We start from the raw sequence: 21,850 nt of genomic DNA, 5'->3' as shown, positions 1-21,850 counted from the left end.
TTTTTTTAGGACTAGCTAGATGTTTCTGTTGCAAGTTAGAACAGTACATTGGTTTTTCTGTTCTCATGTACATCCAAATAATTGTGAAATCTATATTTTCTTATTTTTAAGCTTATAGTGATCTGGCCTAAAACAATTAAAGAAAAAGCAAACTGACTCTGCTCTTAACAACAAGGGAGGAAGAGCTTAATATGGAGAAGTTACTTGCTTTAGCATTTAAATTTGGTCCGTTATTGTGGAGGATTTGTTCTTAAATTCTTTAATCCAAGCTTTGTAAAAAACGTTCTCCGACTCTAAAACTAAGCCTCAGTCACAAAAACAAAAAGTTCCTGATGAGCTATAACTGATAAATTGGCTTTATGTACTATGCCTTCTTCCTAGCATAGTAACTAATCTTCAAGAACAAAATGAGGAGACATCTATTTGTATGTTAGTATTAAATGAAGCTGTTTCTTTGATCAATCCTTCTCTTTTTGGTGTGCCAGCCACCTATTCCTGTCTTTGCCTCTACTGAAACACTAAAACCCTTCCCGTCGTCTCACTGTATCCCATCTACAGTCTCTACTCACTCTGCATATTACCAGCACATTCACATCTTTCTTTACCCATGGACTCATCAATCACATGACCATAATATTGTCTACTGTTCCTCCTGTGCAGGATACATAAGGATAGAGACAACACAAGATGGACACAAACCATTACTGCGAACTGAATACTGTATGTACACATTATGCTGCCACTGGAAACCAGTGCGAGGAATATGCATTTATTAACCGTTTGTTGCTTTGAACACTCATGCACACACACACACACACATACACACACACACAAACACACACACACAAACACACACCGTTGCTTCTCAGAAGCAATAGCACCCTTTGGATAACGTCTAAACCTCACATCCTGTATCAGCGACATTATGTCCTTTGGCCCAAATAAATCTTTGTGTGACACGAGTCTTCTCTGCTCCACACTAAGAACCCCAACAGTTTTAAACGATAACAGCTTTCTGTTGAAACAAAATCAAAGCGAAAAAAGTCCTTCAATTCAGGATCCAGGATTTGTCCTTTAAAAGTGAGTGTTAAGAGGCTTGGACCCTTGGATCTTCCTCTCTGATCATAAAGAGCGGAATGAGTCATTCTGTAGGATCCAAATTATGGTCCAAAGGAGCTGTCGAGTCTGTTGTTTCCCAGAATGCACACGGCGTTCTCATTTGTCTATGGGCACGGTGAATGAGTCACGTATACGTGCCACCTCAGCAGCGCACAAGTGTCCATACAGTTTGTTGTACCACTCTGGGAAACGACCCCTGAGAAGAAGTCGAAAGAGACGTGTTAGCTAATCATGTCAACAGCTGAAAGACCATGAATGACACAAAGCTAGGACTTAATGTAATCTCCAAATAGTCTTTACTCCAGTCAGTAATTCCCTTACCTGCAGTCGTTCCTGGAAATATGTGTGAGTCTGGATTTGTTGGTTCCACAGGACTCAATGAAGTAGCGTGAGGTGAGGACATTGGCCCGAACGCCTACAACAGGTGCACCTTCATGGTCCACAGATGTACACACCAGTGCACACGCTCCCTTTGGCAGGTCTGTTACCCATGTTCTGGTAGAGGAAGAAAAACATTTGGATTTTTAAAAAAAAAGGACCTTAAATTGGAGCAAAACTTCGCAACAAGATGAAGACAAACGGAGAAAGGAGACAGACAGGGAGGAAGAAAAGGAAAATGGGCTCATATCTACCGGAGCACCAGGTGGTCTCTGGTGGGATGCGGAGCCATGGTGTTCCTGACATATTGGTAGACCTCCGTCCTCTCATCCATGGTCTCCACCACCCGGCTCTCCAGCAGGTCCTCGTCCCAGTATCCCTGCTCCCGCAGCACTCGCGTCAGAACCTCGTCAGGACTCGCAGGCACCTCCACGGTCACCTTCCACAGCCGCAGTGGGAAGCCATCGTGCACCTGAAGAAACACATGGAAAGACGTGACAACTTAACAGGCTGTTCTTTAAAAAAAAAGCTTATTAGTTTTGCTCCATTTTATGTCTTTATTTGATAGGCAAAGGCAGAAAGTTGCCAGGTAATAAAGGGAGAGGAAAATTGGTAATGATGACAAATGTCAGCGCTTCAACACCTCGCAGGGACGCCTGAAGGTTGGACTAGCCTATATTAAAGTTTTATAATTTCCCTCCATATAGGTGTAATGTGATCAAATTCGTATATAAAAAAAAAAGTGTTTAAGAGTTCTCACGGCTAAGTGAATGATTAGGTAAACCTTCATCAAAATCTGTCACAATGTAAGATGTTAAATACTGGAGATCAAGTATCTTCTTTTTATGCACAACAGTCAGGCTGGGTTTCACAACCTCCCAATGGCCTTTAGCCAAAACGGCTGCTTTGTTCTGCCGTCAGATAATAATGAACTCTCTGCGCCTTGTGACTCTCAAACTAGGGACAAGATAAACCCCATACAGGGCCCGGGCACACTACATACAGGAAATGTAGGCCTGGGATAACGGTGAGGTTGTGTATGTTTGTGTGTGTCTATGTCGGGCTGATGTCATTCTGGGATAGAGTCCAGGACTGGGATGGGAATGAGAAGTCAGGGGCCCGGCCCGTTTCACACGGATGTGATTCTACACAGGAAACCCTAACTGCTGGTTTTCCACTCAATATTTAGAGAAGCAGGAGAGAGGGAAAGGCCGACATGAAGAGAGAAGGAGAAGGAGACAGGAAACACAGATAGTTGAAAAGACAGCGTGTGAGTCGCGAATGGTGGGTTGTTTACACACTAAAGACAGATTGACTGATGATCTTTTTGTTTTTCTCATTAATTCATCTTTCATAAATCTCTCTGCCACAAACAAACACACTGAAAGAAACATGGACTGAACAGATGAGCCCATATTTGTCTGTCTCAAATGAACTATAGTGAGTTGGCTTACCTTCCTGCAGGCCAGCTCGACATGCTCGGGTGTAGAGCAGCTGTCGTAACCTTTAAACTTGTCCTTGGCGTCTTTAAGGAGGGCGTCTAGGCTGTTCTGGAGGTAGGCCCTGTACCCCCCCTGCCCGGCCTCTTCACCTGCAAGGTCCTCCAACCGTTGCGGCAGCAGTGCCTGCTCCACATAAGAGTTCCTGCAGCGATTCATCTCTTCTGGGATCTGTGGGAAAGGAGGACGATGAGGGTCAGGCCTCACCTTTCCATTGTGTGGGTGGAGCCGCCAGGGTGCATGACGGTAAATGTGTTTGATTTGAAAAATATGATTTGGATTTTGTTTAACAGGGAGAATTAATATATTTAATTGTAAGCCTTTTGGGTCCTATGATGTCCTATGATAAGAGTGATCAGCAATAAGCCTCTACTTAAAGCTTTGTTTTTGTAAGGTATCCCCGCCCTGATTACATTAATGCCCCCTTAATTAATGGAAATTGTATTAAGCGTAATTTTAATAAGGATGGAAACAGCCCACATCTTTTTTTCCTCTTCTTGTTTGCCGAGCTCATTCTCATTCTTTCTCTCTCTCTGTCTGGTTGTATGTGTCATCTTTCAGGTTTAATTAAACACTCACAATATCTCTAAGTCTAAGAAAAGGATTTTCATTACATAAGAAAAGGCTCCTTGAAATTAGGGCAAATTACTGTCAGTAATTTCATCCTTCTTCCTATGAACTTCCGCAAGCAAATACAGATCTAATTGAAGAAAAATAATTTGGGAGGTAATTGATTGAACTTGTTGTGTGATGTGGCCATTACAGGAAGCCAGGGAGTGATCTAATCAAACATAACACTGATGACTCACAGTATGCAGCCTCTTAGGATTTACTGTAGCATGTCAGAGAAGACTGCACTGGGCTGAGCAATGCATTAGGCTGAATGGGATTGAAATTGGATTAGTAACAGTGTAATTTGCTGATTGTTTCCTGTTCATCCATTCAAATGCTCTCCTAGCGGACACGTGGAACCACACTAGATTCATGGGTTTGGAACTTTTGTGGGTTTTTGAGTTTGGATTAAATGGACAGAGAAGCGAAGTTAAGTCCAGTTCTGCACAATGAGGGCATTGAAAATGGTTGGCACATTAGTTTTTTGTAATTATAACATTGCTTGACCAAATGACAGCATGAATTGCATCAACGAGTTCTGTAACTCGGACTATGTTTGTTTACAGGACAAACACAGGGAGACAAGGTGTTTGGCAATGACGCGGTACAGGGAACCAGAGGTGACATTTGTTCTGTCAGCAAACACGTTGCCAAATGTGTTTTGACCAGTAGACCATTCTGAATATATCTTAGTATGTGATATCTTTCACTTTAAAAGTAAGCATTCAGCTCCAGTGTTGTTAACTACTGACCCGAAAGAGTTTGCTGCACTCCTGGATCATGTGTGCCAGGCCGTGAGTGGCAGCCAGGTTTTCATTCAGATCTCTCTGGTCCGGCTTTCCCAGAGTGGGCTTCCTGTTCATCACCCTTTAACCAAAGGAGAGGGAAAAAGAGGATGACAAGATTAGTAACAGCATCCATCATCTAGACAGTGGGCATAAGAGAAGGCTAGGGGTTGAGGGTGGAAAGAAAGAACACATTTTGTCGTGTACACCTGATGAACCCTCTTCGGGAACATAAATAATGTGTTTCTTAATTGGGTGAAGATGTTTATTTAACCTCGCTATTTCCTCTGTCTCTCTCCCTTCCTCCCCTGTCAAGCTTTGCTTTTTCCCCTTTTCGTCTTTATCCTCCATCTACAGTATCCGGCGCATTTGTTTCTTTAGACTGACCCTTTCCTGTTTTGAGAATGTACAGCATATTACATGTTATGCAAGCTTCTAATACAACAACTGTGGCAGTGATAGAACTAAAAAAACGCAATGACATAGTTAAAAGGAGATGGTTACAGTGGCGTAAAACACAGACACACACCTCGGCGAGGAGCTCTCCTTGCGACGCAGGGTGTTGAGGTGGAAGAGGGACGGGGCCAGGCACACAGCCAAGTTGGTAGGAGTCATCTGGTTCTCAGACACGCTGGCTGTCACGTCGCTCAGCAGGCACAGCAGCGTCCGCAGTGCCTCGCGATTCTCATCGGGCAGAAGCAGCACGGCAGCACGCGCTGCCTGCAGACGGAGCTCTTTAGGCATGTCTGGAGAGGAAGAGGAGAGGATGTCATGGCTCGTTTTTTTAGAATTATATGCAGAAAACTACAAGAATAAGCTATGATGGAATCTGTGTCACCCTGGAATGTGTTATATAAGCCGACATTTTGATTCATCTTATAAGAACAGTTATTACAACCTTAAAGGAACAGAACTTGAGGATATGTCTATGTTAACAGTGAGTCAGAGAAGGATGAACCAATCACATATATCACCTCATTCCACAGGTATTTCCTGCACTCATCTTGTTTGTTTTCTTTTTATCGTTTCACAATTTCTTGCTTCATTGCAGGCAAGCAACTACAGCTCAAAAACAATACCATCTTGTTTATTCCAGCACGGAATCCTCTAACAGATGTGTGGCTGTAAAGGCATGTATTGACTCGAAGATATTCTGTGTATACTTTGAATGTACGTTATGTGTGTATTCTTACACTGATAAATCTGGAGGAAGGTCTCAGACAGTTTGCTAGTGAGCAGGGGTTCTGGCAAATCTCTGAAGTACTGCTTAAGCATGTCTGCAACGTCATAGGCTGATTGGCCCTCGTAGTTGACTCCTCCACCATCGGCGCCGCTTGCTTCGTTCATCTGACGAAGCGCTTGGATACGAGATTTAACGCCTGATTTCCTGAAAAGACCCACCTGGTCAAAAAGTCAAGAACAAAGAGAGAAAGAGTGAGATCATGTATACATACACAGAAACCTGATAAGTCAGCTTTGAACTATAAAACCCTTATTAGTCTCAGTATTACCATGAGTACCATGTTTGATCCTATCATTAAGGCGTATCAAAAATGATTAATGTGCCCAAAGCACATACAAAAAAAAATTTTTTAAGCTGAAGGATGTTATCATTGAAAAATAATATTCTCGATTTATCCCCAAATCCAGGGCTTACAGTCAACACGGTTACATCACAGCAGATCCTGTTGACTATATTTACTAGAAGCTCCCATGACACCCAGCCGGCATTCTTGGATTGAATGTTGTGTAGGACCTCATCGGTGGCCTTTTAAGGTTGTATGAAATGCCAATGTTGGGGAGGAAAATAGAAAAAAGGCAGTTGGCTTGTCAAGCCGGCAAATTTTCCATTAGCCTTCACTTTCAAACAGAGGTGCCTTGTCTTGCTTTCAAAAGAACACCAACCCTCTGCTTTACCCTGCGTTATAACTATTTTCTCCTTACTCCCTCTTTCTGTTCTATGAACACACACACACACACACACACACACACACACACACACACACACACACACACAGACACACAAATAATGTCATAATGTCTCTGGATTAAACAGACAGACACAGGTGACTTAACAGCTGCACATTTTCCAGACCTCCTGTGTGACAGAGAGAGACGGGAATAAAAACTATATACACATACTGACAAAGTGGGTATCAAGCTTTTTTTTCAATCCACTGCTCCATCTTATGTAACACCCAGTTTGCCTGATTGTAGATAGCCTAAAAGTTTAATATTATGTGACTCCAGCAGCTTAAAGAAAAAGCTTTTTCTATTAGTTGTGCAAACTAAAAACTGTACCTAAAGCTAAATGATATGACTAACAGGGACTTTGGCAGTATATGTACACTGCAATTAAATTATATGCAAAGGTTTATATAAAAATCTGTCCGTGTGTGTGTTTATTTGTTTACCTGGTCGACGCACTGGCTGCGTAAATAGCGCATGGCCTGCTGAATGCCCTGAGGGAGGGGCTGGCCTGTCCGCTGGACGATGACTTGTAGTGGCACACCGAACACATTCCTGTCTTTGTAGTCGCGCACCTTTATCCGCTTCATAAACTTTGGCACAGCCCTGCAACATACACACACAAGAAAAGAAAACCCATCTCATCAATATCTGCTACTTATTGACTTTATAGAATTTAGCAATTCAGTTGTAAAAGGATTTCTTTAAAAAGGTCGACAATGACTTCATTCTTTCTAGGTCTCATTTGAATAACCTACTTTGTTATCAACAACACGTCTTACCACAATCGGGGTGAAACAGCTCCGGATAAAATGAACAAATGCCAACAGACATTACAAATTTGGATTCATCACAATCTCAGACATATTTTAAATGGCTGTGGTTTAGTTCTGATGTAATGTAAAACCCTGCAAGTCCAAATCACATCACTACTAACAAATCAGCCTTGATACCAAAATGTGTGTGTGTTATGTGTGTGCAAGCAGGAAACCAGGCAGCTGTAGATGCCTGTCTCTGGGTTTATGAGAGGGGTGGATAAACAGGGTGAGGGGAGAATACAGGAGGGGGGTGGGGGGTGTTAAAAGGGGAGGATCCCATTGCTTTATACATCCGCACAAAGTGTCTGTCCCACTTTGTTACTCTGTCGGTCTGTGTATTCATGTGTGTGTATGTGTGCACACTTGGGTGCAAGTGAACATCAAGTCTATAACCACAAACCCCAGAGTTGAAGCATGTAACTCTGACTGTTTCACAAGAATGCACCCACAGATTTATTGCTGTGTGTATCTATCTGCATGGGTGCGAGTGTGTTTAGCAGAGAGACGCTGTGTGTGACTCAGAACAAGCTCGTCTTTGTAAGAGCAGCCGTTCACGAGACTCTGAGCGCTTCTCAGAACCACAGTTCGGAAAAAAATAGAAATGGAGGATATTATGATCCCGGCCCACAATTCTGAATATGTGTGGGCCTCCAGATGCAACAAGTGGCCTCTGTCTTTCAGTGAGTGCCAGCCTGTCATAAGACTGTCGTAATGCCTTCTATTCCTGTCCAAGAAAGGCCTTGGGTAGAAGATATAGGGGAAGTGGAAAAACACAAGAAACTTATAATTTTCCTCATTGGACTGTTTAAAAAAACAGTAATACTGGTTACATTGTTTTTGTATTACATATTTTGACTGTAAAGAATGCCCAGTAATCTATTGTTTGGTCAACAAAGTTAAGTCTCATTTACACACGTTGTATTCTGTACCGTTTTTCGTTTAGGACTTCCCCTTCAAACAACCTATCTACTTCTCCCCAGTATTTGACTTACAGCAGACAGCAGAGGTACAGCCAAAATAAAAGGCAGAAGTAAAGTTGGAAGCGACTTTAAAATCTCGTAAGCAGATACGGGAACTAGGAGGATATTAGGTGCCGTTGGATTATCATCAGCAACATATAAAGGTCAGGCCGATCAGTCTAGAAGGGATAGAGAGAAGTTAGTGGTGGAGGGATAATTGTTAAAGACTGATCGTTCCAGCCTCCAGCTCTCGTAACACCATGCGTGTGAACGGCCATGATTGCCCCGTTGAGAAAAAGACAATGTACGCCCCTTCCCGGCAATTATGGGCCTGGGAAAAGAATGTGAAACCCAACCTCTGTGGACAGCCGTCTCCACACTATACAACAACATGCAGATGGTGGGGATCGGGAGACGGGTGAGATGGAAGGGTAGCAGTTGGATGGATGGATAGATGGATGGCTGAATGCATAAATTCAAGGGCATTGCTTACGAGCCAGCAAATTCCTTTTGCACGAAAAACAAGCTTTAAAATATCAGTGTGTGTCAAACAATCATTTTACAAAATTCCCTTCTTGTCAAACCTCCCTATGTCCCTTACACAAGCATTTCATTTTTCTTTAGTCCACTTACCAGCTAAAGCCATGTTTGTTAGTAGGGGTGTGTCTCTCTAGCAGAGCAGTGAGCTGCAGCAGGGAGAGCTTCTGGAGTAGATTCATCTGTAGCACAGACTGGCAGCTAATCTGGAGCTGGGCCGAGGCCAAGCTGGGCCGGTGGGAGTTCTGGAAGCTCGGCCAGCGGAGTTTCTGTGGTCTGGAGTCCATACAGGGAAAGAGAAGCAGAGAGCACAAATTAAGATGCAATTGAAAAAAAGAGCAGTTTAACTCTTGGAATCTGCGTCATGCTTTTGTGCACATACAACATGACACAAAGCCACACACAGTATTTAGTATGTGCCAACTGATCAGTTTGGGGATTACAGGGGTTTATGTACACATTAATCAAGAGACTGTCTTAAAGACTAGAAACTCGTACTCCCCCCAAATGTGATTTTGCCTGTGTATTCCTAAAGGGACAACAACAGTCCCCATGGAGACCAAGCAGCATTCCAGAGAGTATCCAGCACCATTACGTAAGGTGAGAAGTCTCGGCGTGTCCCTGTTTATCCTTTTCTGTCACTTTCTATTGAAAACACTTTGTTGTTGGTGCCTCAACGTTCGTCTTTAGATTGTTTTGTTGTCCTTGTTGTTGGCTTGAATTTTTCTCTGGTAAAGGATCACTTCACCCAAACCGCAAAAAGTAATATAAACGTAAAAGTAGTATAAAAGTAGGTTTTTAATTTGAACTACTTTCTATAGAAGAAACACTCACCATGAAAAAGACGTGAACATTTTTTAATGTTGTGAGCACCAAAAAGACAATTCAATTCACCTCCATTATTATAGGATGGAGGCTAGATACCAGGTGTGGTTGGTGAAAATAATAAAAAACGTTAAAAACGGTATATTTGAGGGAACCGGCTGTTTAATGGTGACACTGACCTGCTTGTTCTGGTTAGAGATGCCCCGACACCAGAATCTCTCCTCTCTCTCATCCCTTCCTCTCCCTCTCCCAGAGGGTTTCCTGTGCTGTCTTGGTCACTGCCGTTCTCCGTCTCCTCCAGCCGGTTCTGCAGAGGAGAGGACGGGCACGGGGAGGCTGAGTCCAGTGCTGAATCGGAGTCTCCTTCTTCCTCTTCGTCGTCCTCCTCCTCCTCCTCTTCGCCAGTCACAGCCTCTGACCAGGCATTAACAAACCGCTGCAGGCCGCTGACATGTTGTGGCACTTGCTCCAGTTTGCGTTCATCCCCCTCCTCCTCCTCTCCCTCCTCCTCCCTCTCAGTGTAGGGGACGTTGTCGTAAAAACTGAGCCGGCTGTCAACGGAGCCTGAAGAGCAACGACACTGGCGTCTACTTTGCCGCCCCCTGAGGATCACCGGGTTTCCGTTATCATTCCCATTGCTAATGCGTGAACTCCCGTCCTGCAGGGCTTTGGGAAAGGTTCCAGGCTTGTGACCTTCTGGTAAGTAGAAGAAGATCATGCCCTCCTCTCCCTCCTCTTCCTCTTCTTCCGCTTGTTTGCTATTGTCTCGAACACTGCAGTTGTTCCTGCGGTTCTGCTCATCAACTGTCATCCCGTTACTAGCTTGGCAGGGGATTGGGGGCGCGGATTTGGGTGGGGGAGTTGGCAGTCGATCTGAAGCAGGTTGGGGAATGCTGAAAGGATCGAAACCTTCCAAATACATTCCTCCTCTTTTACTAGAGCCTGCCGCTATACTGTGGCTGCGAGCGCGAGCCACTGGACTCGGTGTGCTTACAGTACTTCCACTGCTTGCTTCGGACTGGCTGCTCCCAGTACTTACAGTGCTGCCATTGCTGGTCTGAGTGGAGTAGGATACAGAGCGGTTCCGGTTAAGTGTCATAGTCTGAGTGGGATCGCGCTGGTGATTGAGGTTCTGGTTGAGGTTGATACTGGAGATGTCCACACAGTTGAGACTCCGCAGCTTGTCATCATCCAGACCCTCTTTGATGACAGGGCCACTGATTTCTATCTTCCCTCCGCTGGTGCTCCCTTTCTTCTTTCTCTTGGAGGAGGAACTGCTGCGCAGCCGCAGACTCTCCATCCTCTTGAGAAAGCTCTTAGCTCTTGAGCGTGTGCTTTTGCCGCTGCCACCTCCTCTGTCCAGACTCCCTCCTATTCCTCCCATTGCTGTTTTAACATCAAAGGTGAACTGTCCGAGTGTCTCCAGGGGCGATGGAGGCATCCCATCAGATAGAGAGTCCTCATTAGCGCATCCTGACCCACCTGTGCCCGAGGATGAACACATGCTAGCTACAGAGCTGGCACGAGTGGCACCAGCGGGTACAGCTTCATTTGTCAGCGTGGCACCATGGCTCTTCTCTTCTCCTCTTCCCCCACTCCCGCTGCTGTGGATAGAGCCCACTTCAGGCTGCTCGCTAAGATCAGTCAGCACACTCTCTGAACTATTGCCTTCACGCAGGGCAAGCTTGCTTTTCTGGGATACTTGGTCCTTGGGGAATGGAGGTGGGGCAGCATCTGTGGGCAGTGTGGAAAAAACCTCCAGCTCCTCCATACGGGACCAACGCTTGCTGTCCCTTTGGAAGGTCCAACGACCACTGATGGCACAAGGCTCGTCCTCGTCGGAGTCCTCACTCTGTATAAGGGAGAGGGAGGGGATAAGGGACAGGGAGAAAGAAATAGCATAAAGAGATGGAAAAAGGAGAGGGAGGAAGAGTTACCGTTAGAGGACATTGTGCACCTCTATGTTTTCCATTGCTTTTCCAACATTCCTCACCTTGGTCCAGGAAACTTTCTGGGGTTAGGGAGTTTGTTTTATATATTTGTTGCACTTGCCCTTTGCCTTGTGTGAATTCAGCGTTCTGTTCTCATTTATCCATCTACCTAATTGTAAACGTAATAAGACACGGCTTTTATGTAACATTATCTTAAACAGAGGTGATGTGGTAAAGCAAATTGGATGAAGCAAAGATACCCATGGACAGCCAGTAAACAGGATTCATTCACTGCCTGGCTCCATGGACAGTACATACATATGAATACATAAGAAAAAAGTGACCATTACTGGGCCAAAGTCAAATGATGCACCTTCAGAAAATGCACACACCTCCGCAGTTTGGTTAGACTATCTCTGAGCCTGGAGGGAGTTTGTGATGACCCCCATAGCTCACAGTGCAGTCGGCCAGACTGGGGTCGTTGCCCCCTATACTCTTTATCCCCTTTGTGTGTGCAGATACACTGCTACTGTTTATCCTTTTTCCTTATCAGTGACAGAAAAACGCACCCTTTTTCAAACATAAATCAACACAAGCTAAAACAGATTCCAAAGGAGATTTCTTCACAGTTCCCGATCAAAGTGGAGGACCTTATTTAATAAAACCAAATGCCAAAATGTAACCACCTCCTTCTTCTCACCTTTCCAAAGCCCAATTTATCATCTGAACTCACCAAAACACAAATACAAGCTTTGAAAAAAATTGGCTAGGGAGGTTTTAAAAGCAATAATCAGAACCCCCTTTACAAAGATGTCAAGGAAGTTCCAGTAGAAAAATTATCAAATCCACAAACTCCACGTTCCACTAGTTGAGTGCCAGTGTTCCATTTTCACTGCTCACATGGGCTCCACATACAGGAATCATTTGTTACATGTTTTGCAGTGGAAACATGACGTATTCTCAAATAAAAATGAACAAAGAGTGATCTATCCCCGCTTCTTACAGATTTTATATTTTATTAAAGTCAGAAAAATGTAAAGAGGACAAGAGAGACTTTTGTTATGGTGGTTGGAATGTCATATAACTGCAGTGACTGGCCAACCATTTATCAACATTCTGAAGATATCTCATCCTCAAATAATCTTACCAACAAAACATTCACTGGAACGATGGGCGCTTTAAAAGTCACAAGGAGTTTGCTAAATGAAAACTATTTATTATTAAAATGTAACAGATCAAAAGACCAAACCAGAAATAATGAGAAACACAGAGATGGAGATTTAAGAGAGGGGGAATGTTAAGACATGAGGAGATCAATGCATTCCTAAGCTGTCTAAGGAGGGGGTTGTCATCCCGCAAAGATGGCAAATAACCTCCTTGACTCCTCTACTCATGTTGACTCCTGAAATGAAAGGTGACACAGAAAGGGTCATCCTAATGAATACCACCACACACAGAACAAAGATGTTACTATTTACCACTTAAAGCAGTTTAGGAATTAAGGTTGATTTGTATAAAAAGAAGCAATTCTTCTCACAGAGTGACAGTGGAAGTCAGTCTAGACAAATTTACTTGAAAGACACATAATCTAAACTGGGATATTCAGATTATCCTTCATTCATCCCAGAGGCCTGCTTCATTGAAAGTGAAATCTCATAGTGTGGTGTTTATCTTAAAAGCTACTTATAAACATATAGCATTGCACTTACTTAAAGACCCTTACCAGCGTAATCACAGACAGGAGATGTGTGGAGGTTTGTTCTGCAAGAGTGCCACAAAAGCAGCATACTCATTCCTTTTATGGTGAGCCAGAGTTATAACGAAGTTTTAGAAAAAGACGGGGAGCATGCCATGAGAAGGGGGAGGTCCTGATGAATGCAACTCCTTCGTTTAGACATTAAAGCTATCCTCCTTCTCCCTAGGGTCCTCACAGCCCACTTGATATAGAAATAAAACCCCAAAATGTACCTTCTCATTAAACAAGATGAGAGAAAACACAGCTTTTCCCTCTGGCCAAGAGTGAACTGATGGTTGAAGTGAGAGAATGCAATTGTGGTCGAGGAGACTCGCAAAGGGGCTTTTCATAAAAGGTGTGGAGTTAATGTTTGTGCATGTTCACTTACTCTTTTTCTTTGCGGTGATATCTCCAGTCTCATTAAAGCACACTTGTTAAGGGTGTTCAGTCTCCTGCAAACACAAAAACACACAAAACTATTTTTTAAAAAAACAACTCCTGATGACATTTTGGAATTGTCTCAGTAACAAGGTCTATAATGCTAAGAGCCAAGGTGAAATCTATAGCATGAATGGGTGCACTTTCAGTCTTGTAAGTATGATTCTACCACACACACACACACACACACATACACTCACACACACACACACACACACACACACACACACGTTACATTTAAGTTGGCATAAAATATTCCAGCTGCCTGATTTTTTCTAATACACAAACTCTCATCACCAAGAGGATGTATGATGGCAGAAAGGATGAAACAGGATGAAAAACAAAGAGGGAAAGAGAAAGACAGAGGGTAAGCTTGGGTGCACCCAGGATGGCTAATGAGCTGCTGAAGGATAATCTCCACATGAGTGGGAAGAGAATGAGAGGGAGACAGAAAAGGAGAGGGCGAGGAGAAAATCTGCTGGAAGGCTGACGAAAACTTGGGGAGGGGACAGAAAGCTTATCCCCCACCAGCCACCTGGAGAAGAGAGGGTGGTGGTGGTGGTGGGGTACATCCTCTAGAGAGCTTTTAGAGCAGGCAGATCATGTAACAATGGAGAGATGAAGGGATGGGAACTGGGGGAGAATTGGGCGTGTGGGGAGGGGGTGAAAGGCTGCCAAGAGAAGAAACACACAGATGATAGCTTCCAGATGTATGCAAGGACACCTGCTGTGGTTTATTATTGAGAAGTAGAATTTGATGAAGGAGGTGACTTCATTAAAGAGCCATTATCTCCTCCTCATATGCCAATTGCAATAATATTGCAGGGACACCAACTAGGATGCAAACCTCCAATAACACTCACTGCCATTTTGCCCTTCTTCACATACACTGACTAACATGTCTGGTATATCAGACAAACAAAGCTTTGAAACCATGTATTCAACAATTGTGGGTTAACATATAAGACAGTGGCATATGTCTCCTCTTACATGAAAAGAAAGACTGAATTTGGTGAGCATTGCGTGATCGTAGCATCCAGCAGTGAATGGTAGGTTTGCGATATGTGATACAAAATGAGGTAAACACCATCAGATTACAAAGAAAAATAAGATAGAGAGATAAATCAGATGTGGACGAAGTAAATGGAGAGAGGAGAAGATACAGTGCATAGCTCCAAAGTTCTTATCATGCCATTCTTTCATCTTATCGGCAACTTTCCGAAGCGTGCCTGCTTTTGAAGTCATGTCCTTATAGTTTCATTTGGGGGGAACAAGAGATTGAATAAGAAGAATAAGAAGAATGGCGCATAACATCAAAAGAAAGATAAAAGCTGTGTGAAAGGTTCAGTATGACTTGCGATCTCACCTGCAGAGAGCCTCAATAGCATCCCGATCCAGGAAGTCATGGTCTCTGGTGACTGAAGAGATGTCGATGGGAAATTGGGCATCTAAAAAGAGAGGTTCTGATTAGTGTGGGCATCTCCCTGCTGCTGATTGGATCAGTGTGTTCAGATAAAACTAAAGATACAATCCCTAGCCTCAAAAACACTGACCCACTCCAACACCCACCAGGGCCTTCCGGCCCACCTTCTCCCCCTTCACGTTCATGAAAAGCTAAAAGAGGAAGTAGCGTCTTAGCCGACCAAACAAACACAGCTGCAGCTTTCAGACCCGGCAGGCAGGGGGGATATGGAGCACAGAGGGAGAGAACAGGGGATTGATTGAAGAATGACAATAGGTACTCCACCGCTGCTCAGAGGTCCCACTTCCTTTTCTCCTTCTTTCTCCCTAGTCTACCTCATTACAGTAACAGAATCCCTTGTTATTCACTGAGTTGCAGTATTAGTAATGGCATACAGTTAAATCATAAAGAATATTTAAGCAGTCTGGTCTGGTCAGGATGAATGAACAGATTTGAAGATGTTTTCTGAAAAGGCTGCAACCACATTAGCTTACTGTTCTGAATCCGGCCTATCAGTCTGCTTATCTTTAGTGGGGCAATAGTCTTGACAACACAAACAACAGATATTGTCCCATGGATACAAGGAAAGGCAAAATGTGTCATGCGTCGGCACAAATTCCTACTTGTGTGGAGAGGGCTGCAAGCAACAAACCAGAGAGAATGTAAAAATCTGCATAGTGATTCATTGTGGTTTGCACTTTTGTCTTACTGTTTGTGTATGTATAAAAACAGTCTCATCACCTGTGCAGAAACACAATGAGCCTTCCTTTCAGATAAGAAACCTTTCACGGTTAAGTGAGAACAAGCTATGGCCCATTGACAATGGCAGCTTGGTCCTGCTGTCATCGTCCTGTAGTTACATAATGGCAACTGGTATGCCTATGGCATACCATAATATTGTCGGGAGTATTTTGTTGAGTGTGTATTTAAAACTCAAGGGTGAGGCAAAGCATTCTTTCTCAACCACTTGAGAGGTAAGAAAGACCTTTGGCCCTCAAAGAGTTACTAGGCAGGTTACATTATAGCTAATATTTAAAATATAGTGTGCTGTGGTTTATGCGGCTTTTCCTGCATCAGCACAGCAAAGCACTGGTAATAAGGAGAAACACACCCTTTACTCCTCAGGAATGTTATGCTGTGTGTGGTATGTATGCATGCACAGGCGCAGGTGTGCATGTTGGTGTTTTGTTTGCTCGACAAAGGACATAGTGGTCTTCTGTATGAGTTAATACTCGCATATATAAGAGAAATTAACAGGGTTCTACATTCAGGAAATCTTTATTTAATAAAAAATCAAGAAATTGTTTTATTAAATACCTAACATTAGTAGATCTGCCTAACTGATTGTAGTTATGTTTTTTTGTTTTACACCTGCGGAGTGTGGCAAGAAAACAGCCTTTCACGAATGCGTACAGATTACTGAAGTAACAATGTGACTTAATTCCCAGGGTAACCCGGCTTTCTAATACCAGCATCAACTTTCTATATTCATTATTGCCACATGGGGTAGGAGAGTTGGTTGGAGGATGTCTCACAGGGGCACTTACCTTCATAAAGCTGGGCATACTGTGGGAACCCTGCTGCTCGGAGCCAGGTACAGGCCTCTTTGGCTTCGATCTCTGCAGAGGAGAAAAGATGGAAGAAAACAAAAGCATGTTAGGTGTTGTGGGAGACACTTCAATTCACTTCGAATGGCCTTTTGAATGGGAGTGCTAGGGGCACTTCTATGATAACATCAAAATCCCTATTTTTAAAACACTAAGAAGGCTCAACACAACATTAGATTTTGCTCCAAGTATCACCAGGGGCTCTACACATGAACTCCAGCTTTGAGAACATCGTTTGTGTACACAGAGTGAACTAAAAAGAAAGGTTTTAATAACTTAGATTCGACAGCCACTGCGTCTAGAAGTAATCCTCTTTACATGTGCGCCTGCTCTACCAACTGAGCTAACCCGGACACAATTGGAAAAAACAGTATTGACATTGTAGTTGAAAAAGGAGCCTTATATAAGAATGACAATTCCTCTTATGAAATCCGTCCATTCCCATTCGGAGATTGATTGTTTTTGATGGAAGCGGAAACAACAACAGCTAAGTGAGTTGTTTAAACCATTACTTTTTAGTAAACTCTGTGTACACAAACAATGTTCTCAATGCTGGAGTTCATGTGTAGAGCCCCTGGTGATAGCAAAGTTTCATGTTGTGTTGAGCCTTCTTAGTGTTTTAAAAATAGGGATTTTGATGCTATCACAGAAGTGCCCCTAGCACTCACTCCTATTCAAAAGGCCATTTGACCAAAATACAAGAATACGATAAATCTTAATAGTGGCGCCTCTGTCGTAATTAAGCTTTAAAATGAAGTCAAAATTAAGTAAGTCAAAACTCTAAAACTGAACAGTCCAGCATGCTAGCAGCTTATCAAATGTAAACCCCCTTGACCTTATTAGCTATTTCACACATGGTCACTCTCCTCTCACATGCTTCTAAAGCTAGAGCTCACAGCATCGTTCGTGCAAACTGTGTTAACACCCTGACACGCCAAGTGTCAAGCTCCTTATCCAGGTAAGGTGGTGGTATTTGTTGTTCACAGAGCTCTAACCACAGAAAATGTCTGTCAGGAGCCTTTCCCCATGTGACATGACTGTATCCATGTGTTAGGATATTTTAATGTTTTAACAACACATCTTGTGAACGCAGTGCTGCCCTCCAGCTCCTATTCTCTCATGATATTAATATAGAACATTTCAAGAACCTTTGTTGATTAAGATGTTTATAGAAAAGGTTTAACATACAAATGCATGTTTCTCAAGTGTCCATCGATGCCATTACTAAAGTCAAACATGTTCACAACGCTTTTCCAACGGGGCCAGACAAACTCTTCATAACCCTTAAACACAAGGTGTGACATTTGGGCTTGTTGTGCTAAGTACCGACTGAATGTTAAGGTCCACTGTGTTAGGGGAGCCATGGTGATGTCTCCCAATTATCTGTGAAAGCCCTTTAGCTGACGTATGCCAAATGGCTGCCCACCCTCCTGCCTCATCAGCCCCACAGCCAGCAGAAACATGTCTCCAGGCCTCCGGGATAATGACAGCAAGTACAAATGTGGCACAACCTTGAGAAAAACTTGTAAACAACACCGGTGGAACAAAGGCAGGAAAAGAAACATATAGAATGACTTCAAAAAGCTATATACTTGCTAATATGCTATGCGTGAAGTCTGAATTTACGGCAGGCGAGTTTTATCCTACAATCCTTATTATATTATTATCCCAATAATAGTGATGTCCTTTACACTTTAAGTAGGAGTGATATGTTTGGCCGAGCTCATATCAACCACAGGTGAAAAAATGCTGTGTTAATTAGATCTTCGAAAGACTAGCAGTTCCACCTCATTTTGAGGTTTAATTACACCAAGAAACTGTTAGATTTTGTGTTAGCTCAAGCTCAAACACAGGAGCTTAACAGCAGAACAGACAATGCCTGAAGAGAGACGAAAGAAGTTTCAGTATTTTGGTGGAGAACTACAGAGACAATACAAACATAAATGTGTAATAAATAATGTCAAACAATTGAGGCTTTCAAAAGTGGAAATTAATTTGATGTGGACAAAAGACAGGTAACCATAAAGCACTGTCAGACAGACATGCCAGAAGAAGTCTACTGCTGCAAAGGGTCTCAGCTCAACTATATACAAGGATTTACATACCAACAACAAGCCTAGACGGCAGACAAACCCACTAACAACAAGGTGTGACCAGGTGTGACATGACCAAGACAGGGCCTCCCCTCTGCCACTGCAGGGGCCAACACTCCTGGAGCAACCCCTGAGACCAGCATGAACCCACGTGTCAAATAACACATTAACAACTATGTTTTAACGTTGATTTATTTGACAAATGAGCTCTATTTTTCCTTTTGGATGTGAAGTGTCTCAGAAGCGTGGTGGGTGTGTTGAGCCTCTTATTTTTAGAGCGTGGTGAACCCAGAAGAACGTGGAAACCAAAGTGTAATTATACCAACATTCTTGAAAGCAATCACTGCATAGAGCCAAAGATTTGTGTTTGCTTGAGTATCTGTGTGTGACTGTGACTGTGTGCACATTCAAGTCCTTGTGTGTTTGCTAAGACCGGCCTCATGCTTAAAGACAAACCACTCAAAAGACAGTAAGGCTATTGAAATGCAAATTGGACATACAAACACGTGGTTAGCTTTCCACCCCCAAACTCCGAAAACAGGGGTTTGGGATCCAATAAGGCCGTTGGAGGGAAGCTATCCAGGGACACACCCATTAGGATAGAATGTGTGTCAAATCTACTTTACAGTGACATAATGTGGACTCGGTATGCCTTACCACTGAATATTTACCAATGCACTGCATTGTGTCCCATTCATGCACAGAGTGGAGCAAGAATATTTTTATATCTTTTGTTTGGCTGCAGGAAGTGGACAGGGGCATGGGGCACCTGGCACAAACAACCTAACAATAGAGCTGCACACACATGCAGTCTGATGTAGCTGGAATTAAAAGAACAAGCCATAAAAGATCTTTACAAGAATACCAAAGGCTCATAAAAACGTCACCCTACAACAATCCCCCTTTTACATTACAGTTTGCTTTGATAACTTGAGATCGGTGTATTTGATTTTTTGTCATCCCTCACTGTCCACCCCAATTCCTTAGCCCGCGCCAGGGAACTACCTCACTTCCTCTTCCTGCTTCCCTTACAGGAAGAGAGCCGAGCGGCGCTGCAGTGGCCGCCGACCACCCTGCTGTAAGGCCCTGCCTTCATTTGTTCCTGACCAGATAATAGGCGGGGAGTCAGCCAAGACAAACACTAGCTCCGGTGATTGTGTGTGCTTACCAAACGTCCTCATGGCTCCACAGCTACAGAGCAACATTGAACAAATGCATGTTTTACAGCAGGCACTTAACATTCAAATACGTCTGCAAGAAATTCTGATCACAGAGATAACCTCAAATAGAAAACGGAAGTTCACTACCTTGATAATGATGGTAATATCTGGTATACATGTGCCAAGTTTGTTAAAGTACAACAGATTACAAATAAGAGAGGAGACGGATCATCACCAAAGTTTCAGAGTTAACAGTTACTGTACCAAAAATACTACATGTCAAATGAATTATGTTACAGTTGACCACACTGCTTTATGTGACGAGTCATTTCTGGAGGACACATTCCATTGCATGTTTAAACCTTTTTTCATGTAGTAACAACTTAGGAGTTAGGAATGAATTCAAGTGCTGATAAATTGAGTTCTACTAAATTATATAGCAGTCCACAAGAACTTTGATTCTTTTGTCATTTTGACCCCAGTGACTAGGCTACAAGCTATAAGAGCAACATAAGGTATCAACAGCATGTCATTTTCTGACCTTCTGCTTAACCCAACCTTTCTTCTGTTTGGTCAACTTTTCACCATCCCTGGTTGTGGCCTGGTCATCTTGGAGACAGACAAACAAACAGCTGGAAAGGTTGATATACATTAATCTGAACACAGACCAAAACTAGTGCTCCTGCTGAGGGAGGCCACACAAAAGGTTGTCTGAAACCTGTATGTCAAGTGGGACCGAGAGAGGATATGGGTCTAAAACTGTACTGGCCTCTTAAGGACAACTTAAATGGATGACATGTTATGATCTCCAATCAATTAGACACATTTTAATGTAAATGTATTACTTGGTGAACAAAAATACATAAAAATCCTCTCAGATGGAATGGAAATAGTTGAAATGGAGATAGCCGCACACTAGTTCTGGCTGATGTGAACAAGCAAAAACAACACAGTGAGACACGCTCCTTCTCAGTGGGAAAGAAAGATGAGAGCGTGTATCAGCATATAACATGGCTAATAAGAGTCAGGCCTATGCTAATAGAGATTACATATGGATCACAAGTGGCTTTTCTCCCGGAATTTGGCCAAAGCTGAAGTGGTGGGCTGCCAGGCTGAGTTAAGCTTTACTCCCTGCCCAGTGGTATCAACTTCTAAAATTACCCATCATGGTGTTTTCCCTGCTCTCACCCTCGTCTCCTTTCCTCTCTCCGCTTATTTCAATTCTGTTCGCCCCTTCTCTTCTCTCCTTTCCTGTGGCAGGAAATTCTCACAATTGCTGGCCAAAGTTTCCCTCATTGCAGGAGGCAGCGGGATCTGGCTTGGCGGAGTCTGAATACTCAGCTCCAGTGGGAGTTTGTCAGCAGCTAGCAAACAAAGGATGCTGCTCCCCACCTCAAAGGCCCTGCTACATACATGGCAAACTGGAGGTCAAGAGGCTGAATGCAGTTATCACTGCTGGGGCTGGGGCTTTGAAGTTAGCAGATTAAGAAGAATGCTTGACTAACAACTGTTGTGAATTGAGGTGGCTTATCTGGAATTACCCGATCATAGTTGGGTCTCAAAGAGCCGTCTGTAAACCAACCCATAAGGCAGGCAGAGGGTTCTTATCAGCTCCAGGTCTGAGTGGCTCATTTCTGAAGGAGCTGCAAAGTGGGTCTAGACAGGTGATGTGATAAACCAAGACAGACTCTGTGGCTCGGCAGTAATCTACAGAAAAACTAAGCCAGGAGCCTGGATGCTGCCAGTGTTTGTCCTTCACTCCTGATGTGTCCATGAACTTAAAGAACGGGTTTCTTTTTGATTTGTGATCTGACACTTTTGAAACTATGCCGCGATGTCAGCTTGAATCTGTATAATAGCATTAGGACAAGTGGAGAGACAACAACTTTTTTTTTTACTTCGCCAATGTGAAATTCCTTTCAGT

The 21,850-nt window shown here is 43.3% G+C and overlaps 1 protein-coding gene across 9 annotated transcripts in view; it reads right to left on the bottom strand.

The window, feature by feature from the left end:
* The window catches only part of dlc1 (DLC1 Rho GTPase activating protein), an 81,091-nt gene continuing 59,241 nt past the window's right edge, over window positions 1-21,850 (bottom strand). For 4 of the 9 annotated variants that reach the window (XM_034898164.1, XM_034898196.1, XM_034898225.1 and 1 more), the window contains 13 exons: window positions 16,614-16,685; window positions 14,971-15,052; window positions 13,555-13,618; window positions 9,680-11,352; window positions 8,772-8,951; window positions 6,808-6,967; window positions 5,587-5,794; window positions 4,923-5,139; window positions 4,361-4,475; window positions 2,952-3,167; window positions 1,752-1,969; window positions 1,441-1,614; window positions 1-1,315 (listed from right to left, as the gene is read on the bottom strand). In XM_034898164.1, the coding sequence (XP_034754055.1) occupies window positions 1,216-1,315; window positions 1,441-1,614; window positions 1,752-1,969; window positions 2,952-3,167; window positions 4,361-4,475; window positions 4,923-5,139; window positions 5,587-5,794; window positions 6,808-6,967; window positions 8,772-8,951; window positions 9,680-11,352; window positions 13,555-13,618; window positions 14,971-15,052; window positions 16,614-16,685 (3,479 nt within the window). In that variant the 3' untranslated portion in view covers window positions 1-1,215. Of the gene's footprint in view, window positions 1,316-1,440; window positions 1,615-1,751; window positions 1,970-2,951; window positions 3,168-4,360; window positions 4,476-4,922; window positions 5,140-5,586; window positions 5,795-6,807; window positions 6,968-8,771; window positions 8,952-9,679; window positions 11,353-13,554; window positions 13,619-14,970; window positions 15,068-16,613; window positions 16,686-21,850 lie in introns of all 9 variants that reach the window. The other 5 variants (XM_034898171.1, XM_034898188.1, XM_034898218.1 and 2 more) reach the window with 2 other exon arrangements.

Source organism: Etheostoma cragini, chromosome 2 (genome assembly GCF_013103735.1).
Source record: "Etheostoma cragini isolate CJK2018 chromosome 2, CSU_Ecrag_1.0, whole genome shotgun sequence".
Lineage (NCBI taxonomy): Eukaryota > Metazoa > Chordata > Actinopteri > Perciformes > Percidae > Etheostoma > Etheostoma cragini.
This window is presented reverse-complemented; position numbering and strand designations above follow the sequence as displayed.